The 8,737-nt window shown below is 38.4% G+C and overlaps 1 protein-coding gene across 6 annotated transcripts in view; it reads left to right on the forward strand.

Annotated features, from left to right (window-relative positions):
• The window catches only part of GNPTAB (N-acetylglucosamine-1-phosphate transferase subunits alpha and beta), a 73,953-nt gene extending 65,593 nt beyond the window's left edge, over nt 1-8,360 (forward strand). For all 6 annotated transcript variants that reach the window (XM_045872741.3, XM_045872743.3, XM_045872742.3 and 3 more), the window contains 3 exons: nt 1,495-1,662; nt 4,810-4,900; nt 6,916-8,360. In XM_045872741.3, coding sequence (XP_045728697.1) covers nt 1,495-1,662; nt 4,810-4,900; nt 6,916-6,993 — 337 coding nt within the window. In that variant the 3' untranslated portion in view covers nt 6,994-8,360. The remainder of the gene's footprint in view (nt 1-1,494; nt 1,663-4,809; nt 4,901-6,915) is intronic.
• Nucleotides 8,361-8,737: the final 377 nt, after the last annotated feature.

The following is an 8,737-nucleotide window of genomic DNA, read 5'->3' on the forward strand; positions in this document are numbered from 1 at the left end:
CTATAGCTTTTTTTTTTTTTTAAATGCAGGATACAGTCAAGGCTCATGCATTCTATTTGGTTGATATATCTCTTTAGTATCCTTTAATTTAAAGCAGTCCCCAAGTTTAGAGAGTAGAGAGGATAATGAATTTTCACCCATCACTCATCTTCAATAAGAAGTGATTTAAAATGGTTGTTCTTTCATCTAAACACATCCACTCCTTTACTACCACTTCCTGATTATTTTTATGTAAACCTTGGACATTGTATCATTTTTATCTCTAGATTTTTAAAATATATTTCTCTAAATTATAACAACTCTTTTAAAATAACCACCATATCATTATTTATTCCTTAATATGATAAACAATCTGGTCAATGTACACATTTCCCCAGTTGTCTTTTCTAAACATTTATGTTTTTTAGGTTTATTGGTTTGAAGTGGTATCAAGTAAATTCACTGCAGTTATGTCTATCTATAGGTTTTCCCTCAACCTCCCCCCCCTTTTTTTTTTAAAGATTTTATTTATTTATTAGAGAGCGAGTGAGAGAGAAACAGCATGAGAGGGGGGAGGGTCAGAGGGAGAAGCGGGCTCCCCGCCGAGCCGGGAGCCCAATGCGGGACTCGATCCCAGGACTCCAGGATCATGACCTGAGCCGAAGGCAGTCGCTCAACCGAGTGAGCCACCCAGGCGCCCCTCAACCTCCCTTTTTTAACCATATAATTTTGTTATGTGTATGAAGAAATTAAATTATATATTCTGTATATTCCCTATACTTTGGACTACTTTGATTGTGTCTCAGTTGTTTAACATGTTCCCCTGTCTATTTCCTATAAATTGGTAGTTGGATCTGAGGGCTTTTTTAGATTTAAGTTTGTTGAGTTTTTGTCTGTTTGTTTTAAATTTTAGCCATGTACTTCAAAAGTGGTGTTATCCCTGCCTACTGTTTTAATGGGCCCTCAGTTCAGTGACTTTTGCCTTGAAGGGAACTTGAAACAGTAGGGAAGCATGACTGTCATCTGCTTTTTGCCAGAACTCTAGCACCTTGGTTGGAGACATATTAAAGAAAAGTCATCAAACTCATAGAATTTATAGCTGTGAGGCACCATCTTTATCTCACTTATCTACATCACTATTCTTAGTAATATAATAGAACTTGGTTTTAGGTGTTTATCAATTTCTCCCTTGGCTGCCAGCAAAATACTCTAGTCAGTGAACTGTGTTTATTAAACTCTTAATTGGGGACATGCTAAACAGAAATCATTAAATTAATTTATTCCAACAGCTAGAAGGCACTTTTAAGATTATCTTCCCTAGTTCTCTTTGTTTACAGGTGAGAAAAATCCAAAGATAAATTTTACAGAACATTCTTTCCCCAGAGAATCATATCAGCAAATATAACAACTTGGAACATGAGCCCATTTAAAATATATCTGGAATCTACATTTCTTGTTTATTGGGTCAAGATCATTTTCACAATAACCAATAACCCTGGATCTCTATTTTTCTAGGAAGTTTGTTTGCCTGAATGACAACATAGACCACAATCATAAAGATGCCCAGACAGTGAAAGCTGTTCTCAGGGACTTCTATGAATCCATGTTCCCCATACCATCCCAGTTTGAGCTGCCAAGAGAATATCGAAACCGTTTCCTTCACATGCATGAGCTGCAGGAGTGGTAAGGTCTCATGTTCACGTGTGTGTGTATGTGTTTAAAAGTGATGAAATTCCTTTAATGTGTTATTTAATAATTACTTTGTAAAAATACACTTAGAAGTTTTTATTGTGCTTATTGGCCAAGCACATCCATTGAGTCTCATTCACTGCCATCAGAATAGCTACCTTGTTTCTTGAGCACCTGTTATATATATGGCCGGAGAACATAGTAACAGAAGCTGCATGATTTGCTCAAGGTGAAGTACCTGGTAAGTGGTAAATCCAGCATGATTTCCAGCCTTCCCTATGTTCCACTGTAATCCAAAGCTGCTTTATAGTGTTTCCTTCATGTCTTATTTTACTACTATTTACCCCATGCCAGGTGCTGGGAATATATAGATGAAAGGAGTATGGTACCAGGCTCTGAGGCACTCAAGTCTCTTCAGAGAAACAGGCTGCAGGCAAACAGTTATGATATCAAGTGCTCTGGCAGGGTTTACTGCTACTGGAGTATGAATGAGGGAGCAGCTAATTCTATTAGGGGAAGGCAACATTTGGACTTGGTTTTGAATTATGAAAAGGGCTTTTCCAGGTAGGAAAGAGCATTCCTGGTAGAAGAAATGGCATGTACAAGGCACAGGGCTGTAAAAGAGAGTGTGTGGAGAAAGGAGAGACTGTGAAGGGCTGTATCTGAATTAGACTTTTTTCTTTAGAGAATGGGGTTCCCCAAGAGAAATTTTTTTTTAGATGTTTGTAGTGATCAGACTTCATGATTTGGAAAGATAACTAACAGTATGGAGTTGGGCTGGCGAGACAGTGTTGTCTGGTAACTGGAGGCAAGGGAGACAAGTACTAAGCATTTCAGTAGCTCTGAAACGGTGTGAGCCAAGGACACAGCTCAGGGAATAAAGAGAAAGCAGTAGACAGAATTGGGAGAGATTGTAGAGAGGAAATTAACAGCCTTGGCAACTAGAACTCTTTGGTGTCTTGGAGTTGGGTAAATGAGCTAATTAACATTTATATTGCTAATAGCTATGTATTTTTATTTTCAGAAGGAGTTATTACTGATTTGTGGGTGTTATCTTCTAGAAATGGCTTCTCATCATTTTCACTTTCCTTTAGCTCAGAGGAAAAAGATCTTTGGATGGTTTCAAGTGTTAACTCCCCAAATCCAGTTTGTGACTAAATTTATCTTCAGGGGCCCAATTGAATAAGAAAGGAGCGGGCTTAAGAGTAGTTTGAGAGGACTTTGATTTCTGTGTTACACAAATAAGATAAATCAGGTGTAACTCCCTGACTGGGGGGGGCTTCATTTTCTTCATCCTGCTCAGCTTCTGTGCCCTCTCTCACTGCTGGGCCACCACCACCACCCTATCTTCCAGAAATTTTACTTTTTCTCTTTCCTTTCATGACACTGTGCTTGAGTCCCCTATCACCTTTCTCTGGTTTCCCAATAGGCTTTCTTCCTGTTTCCCTTCCTTGGGTATAACACTTTCTACACTGCACAGCAGTCTGTCTGGTGTGCTGGTCTCTCCTGATGAGACTGTAAGCCCTCTTCAGGGGCAGAGATGGTGTCTTACTCTTCTCTGAGTCCACAGTGCCTTTCTAGTACATAGTAGGTGCTCAGTGGATGAAGGGCTGAGGGAACCTCCAACTATTAAAAGTTTCTCTGGTTGCTGGGACAGCTTAGCTGTATTACAGCCTGTGGCTTCTTAGCTCTTTAAATTACACATCCATTCTGAATGACACCATAGACATTAGAACTAACTGTGCTGGTTGTGATCCTATTAAGAGACATAGGACATTCAGGAGGAAAATAGAGGTGCCATTATCAATATGGGACTTGAAATAGAGACATCCACTACAGGACAAGCTGTAAATGAGAATCTGGAACTCAGCACAGAGGCCTGAATTGATAGTTATTAGAATATCTTCCAAGCCTTATGTTAAGCATATATTTAGTCTTCATAATAAATTATTTTCACATTACAGATGAGGAAACTGCTCTACTGCCTCTAACCCCAGTATCCTATCTTCAAGTCCAGTTGAGTCTACTCCTTAGGCTATCTCTTCTGTTGCTTGTTTTCTTTCATTCTCACTGGCCTTCATTATGTTTTCATACCCAGACTAACACTACTGCCTGCCTGGTCACCTGACATGCATCCTTCAGATGGCCACCATTTTTACCCCAGTTGTCACACACACACCCACACCTGCCATTTCATACACTTTCCCACTAGAGTATTATGTCTAAACCCTATTGCATATTTTTCCAGAATACCTGCAGTTCATGCCCACCTGCCTTGCCACGGCTTTAGCTCTCTCCCTGATGCTCCTAGGCCAGACTTCAGTTCTGTAGGACTCAGCTTGCTCCTCTGACTTTGCTGATGCTCACTGCCTTACTCAGCTAAATGCTTTCATTTAAGGTCCCCCATCCCGCTTCAAGGCTTAAATGAAATGTTACCAAATCTGAGGTGCTTTCCTCATTTCTCTGTTTTTCCACAAGACTTTGCTTTTGATAGTACATTTTTTTGGTCCATCTTGTGTGATGGCTAGTCATCTGCATGTCATTAACTTCCCAGGCTTATACACACTTTAGAGCAAGAACTTTTTTTTTTTTTTAAAGATTTTTATTTATTTATTTGACAGAGAGAGACACCGTGAGAGAGGGAACACAAGCAGGGGGAGCGGCAGGGGGAGAAGCAGGCTTCCGGCTGAGCAGGGAGCCCCATGTGGGACTTGATCCCAGGACTCTGGGATCAATCATGACCTGAGCCGAAGGCAGACGCTTAATGACTGAGCCACCCAGGCGCCCCTAGGGCAAGAACTTCTTGTTCATCGTCTGTATCCACAGGAAGTGTTGATTAAGTGACTGTGAAGAAATGGATATGAATGAAAGTGTACTTTTGTTTAAATGCTAAAAGTAATTTTCGTTTGAAGTCCTCTCCTCTGCCTGGGTAACTTTTACAATTCAAATATAATATTTACTATGACATAATGAAAAATCTGATCTCATGTTGGAAATGTACATTGTATGAACATTTTCAAATTGCCTCCAGACAGTGTTTTTGTGTTTCATGACTTTTTGCTACACTACTATATAAATAATTCTAATATAGTAGAACTATGCACAGAATTTACATATTTGCTTTCTTCTTTCTCTGAACAGGAGAGCATATCGAGACAAATTGAAGTTTTGGACTCACTGTGTACTGGCAACTTTGATTATGTTTACTATATTCTCATTTTTTGCTGAACAGGTAAGTCTTAAATATTTTATGTGGGGATCAAACATTATTTTTTAGTATAAGAGTATCTGATTTTTTAGAAAGTGATATAAATTCACAAGAAAATTTTAATTTATTCTTTTGACTTCTAACTCAGGTGTCGATATGTCAAACATATTTCATAATGTTCAGGCAGCAAACATAATAGTCTTTTATTCATTAATCTTCTAGATGCACTACCAGTATTCTTTTTACCTGGAACTCAGTAGATTAACTTGTAGATGTCAAGCTAAAACTGAAAATCTCTTTAAGTATTTCCAACCAAAAACCCACCTAGAATCCTCATCTGATACTGATTTTGTATGGGTTTTCAATTTTTCTTTTCTTGTAACATTTCTAAAAGTGACTGCAGTGGCTTATCTTCAGACCTCCTACTCTTCTGTGGACAGTGCCCATTGTGCTCACATTTTTCCCAATTACATTTCCTTTGAGTTGCTGGAATCTCTCTCCATGCAGGCACATACACACAACCTCCTTCAGATAAAGTCCCAGAAGTAGAAGGGACATTTGTGAGGCAAAAAGAAAAGAATCAGAGAATCCTTATTTGGTGTAGGCATGAAATGGTCTAAAGAGAAAGGGAACGGTGTCTGGGCTGACCTGACTTAGTGGGGCAAGCAAACCTCACCTCAGCCTCCATTTGAGGTGACTGTTGAGTGGAGCCTTTTTAGCTGTCAGTTATGGGAAACTTGCACTGAGTTTACTTAAACTGAGGAGGAGGAAGAGGCTGAAGTATTGAGAACTTTAGAATAAACAGTGCCTGGGCTTCCTGCCATAATGGAAGGAAATAAGAAAATGGGAGATTGGGCAGGCAGGCAGGACTGCAATTTAATCTTCATCCACTTCCCAGCGAATATCAGTCTTCTTCTTATTGCCATTATTCCTGGCTGGTAAAACTGCCCCTGCTCTAGAACAGAGGTCCACTGAGGAACTAGGAGTCAGCAGTGTGCTGGCCTGCAACGGGGAGAAAAGGCACGCTGGCTGAAGGGAGCAGCAGGTGGCAGTGGGAAGGAACAGGAGGGCCAGTCTTTTATCTGTGTCATTTATACCAGTAGAGAACAGGGAACCAGAAAGGCAAGGAAGGAGAAAAGAAGGGAAGAATAAATCCTCTCTTCTCTCTGTCCCGTTGCTCTTTACCTACTTGAATCAAATTCCTTAACCTCTACCATGCTTGCAACAAACCAGCCAACACTGCCTCTTCTTCTGCCCCAGAGTCCCAGCTCATCACTCAAACCATGGTGGCCTGTACTTGGGCAAAGCCCTGCTTCCACCCTGAGATGGAGTAGACAGTATGATCCCAAACTGAAACCATAAAGAACATATTTGTTTTTCTCACTGATGCTTTATTATAATGGCAGGCAGGTTTCCTATTTCAGATGTTTCATGGATAAACCGTTTCTTTGAGAAAGAAGTGTTTGTCCAAGTTCTAAGCTAGTAATTATAAAGTAACTTTTTGCATGACAACCCATTTCATAAATTAGGTATTACCTGTATTTTCAAATGATTATTGCTATGTTTAAAGATAGGGTAGAAGTGGTGATAGGATGTTAATACGGGTTTTTGTTTTTAAAGTTCTGTCTTACATATGTAGTCCTTTTCAAATTGAGGGCAGTGTTTTAATAGCTAAATAGAGCCAGTTTCCTTCAAAAGAAAGACTTGACAAATAGGTATCTTGAAAATAAATATGCTTGGTAATCACTGTGTAAAAATCTGTAGTTATAGGTCTTTAAAAAAGTGAAGCATAGGTCAAAATCATTTTAATCCTTGTGGGTTTAATATTTTGTGGGCACATATCTAGGCATATTGACCCTATAACAAAAGTAGGTTTTATTCTGGGGAGGAATGATGGAGACTTGTTTGTTCTGTTTTTTTGCTTTTTTTTTTTTTTTTTAATGTAGAAGACTATGGAAATGATTAAGGTCATAGGACTCAAAGTTTAAAGTTTGTTAACATGGAGAATTAAAATTTATTTTCTGTCTTTCATTATCTAGTTAATTGCACTTAAGCGGAAGGTATTTCCCAGGAGGAGGATACAGAAAGAAGCTAGTCCCGATCGAATCAGGGTATAGAAGATCTTCATTTGAAAATCATCTACCTCAGCATTCACTGAGCATTTTGAAACTCAGCATCATAGAGATGTCTTCATGATGTGATGCTTAGCCAGCCTGGCCTAAAGAAGGAAAAGCATCCAGTACAATACTTGTTTTGTGGTATGAATATAGCCTACTGACCAGGAATTCTTTAACCAAGACACAGAAAACTTGTGTGTTGAGTAGCTCTGACCTGGTTTTACTTTTAAAGCATTTGCTCATGGACCCATCATTCTTTTAATGAAAAATCTGACAAGAGAGAGCTACCAAGTTCCCATAGCAACCATTGCCAACTTTCACATGAGAAGCCTAGGCCAGCTTGGGAGCCATTGCTAAGAGACCCCAGTCTTTGCATTCCAAAGCCTTTTGCTGCGGTTTTACATTTTTATTTTTGTTTTTTCCATTTCCCATTTTTAAAATAAGTAGCTACTAAGTTATCTAGTTATCCTTACTTCTGAAAATAATGAGTTGGGATATCTAAACACGTTTTTATAGATGTTATTTAAATAATGCAACAATATCACCTCCTATTGGCAATACCTAAATTATGGATTTTATTAACATTTAAGACCATAAGTGGTCAAACTACTGATGAGATCAATGACTGACATCTAAAGTACTTTGTGCTTGTTTACTTTAGCCCCTAAGAATGTGATTTCATGCAGAGGCCTAATTAAAAAGGGCTAGAGTTAAGTAGCAGAGCTACCTTCCAGATGTAATTATGTTTTGGAAATGTACATATTCAAACAGAAGTGCCTCATTTTAGAAATGAGTAGTTCTGATGGTACTGGCACATTACAGTGGTGTCTTTTTTAATACTCAGTATATTCTAGTAGCTAGCTCTTTCAACTGGTTTCATGTAATGCAGGGGTCAGCAAACTTTCTGTAAAAAGCCACATAGTAAATATTTGCAGGCCACATGTGTCTCTGTTGCATATTCCTTATTGTTTAGTTTTAGTGGTTTTTTTTTTTTTTTTAACCTTTAAAACTGTCAAAAACCGTGTTTAGCTTGCAGCTGTACAAAAACAGGCCACCACCTGGATTGGGCCCACAGGCCATTGTTTGCTGACCACTGGGATAGAGAATTCGTATTTTCATGTATGAGTAAGCCCTGATGTTCAGCTGTGTTTTATTTATATCATTATGTGGTGGATTTCTGGAGATAATATTCCATAAATCCTTTTTGAACTCTAACAGGTATTTTAAGATCATGATCTCAACAGTATTCTTTCAATACGTATTTTGTAAAAAGAACTTGTAATGTAAATACTGTGTGCTATAATTGTTATGTATTTCAAAATGTGAAGTCTCATAAAAACAGTTTGTCTGATGCTTTGATTTTTAAATCTTTGAGGAATGAGTTTATTGTCATCCAGGTTCCACAATCACTTGAGGGTTTGTACAGTGTAGCAGCGTCTGTGCTGAACACAACTGAACATAAATGGAAGGTAATGTAAGGAGAGAGTAGTACTGTAACATACTGGCGAATGTCATGTTATAGGGGGAAAATAAGTTCTAAGTGGGATTTATCATATGGTAAAAGTTGAGGTTTCTGGGTATCATTCTAAATGTGAAGAATTTATTATAGAAAAGTTATAGAGAAATTAACATTTGGGTGTGCTGGACATTTCTGTGGTTAGATGAATAGAGTCCATATCTAATTTAGAGCTTAATAGGTAATAGGATAGAAAATAGAATCGTAGCAGATTCATAGAATCATTCC

This window comes from Mirounga angustirostris, unplaced genomic scaffold, assembly GCF_029215605.1.
Source record: "Mirounga angustirostris isolate CCGP_5_RB_7025 unplaced genomic scaffold, mMirAng1.0.hap1 SCAF_5, whole genome shotgun sequence".
Classification (NCBI taxonomy): Eukaryota; Metazoa; Chordata; class Mammalia; order Carnivora; family Phocidae; genus Mirounga; species Mirounga angustirostris.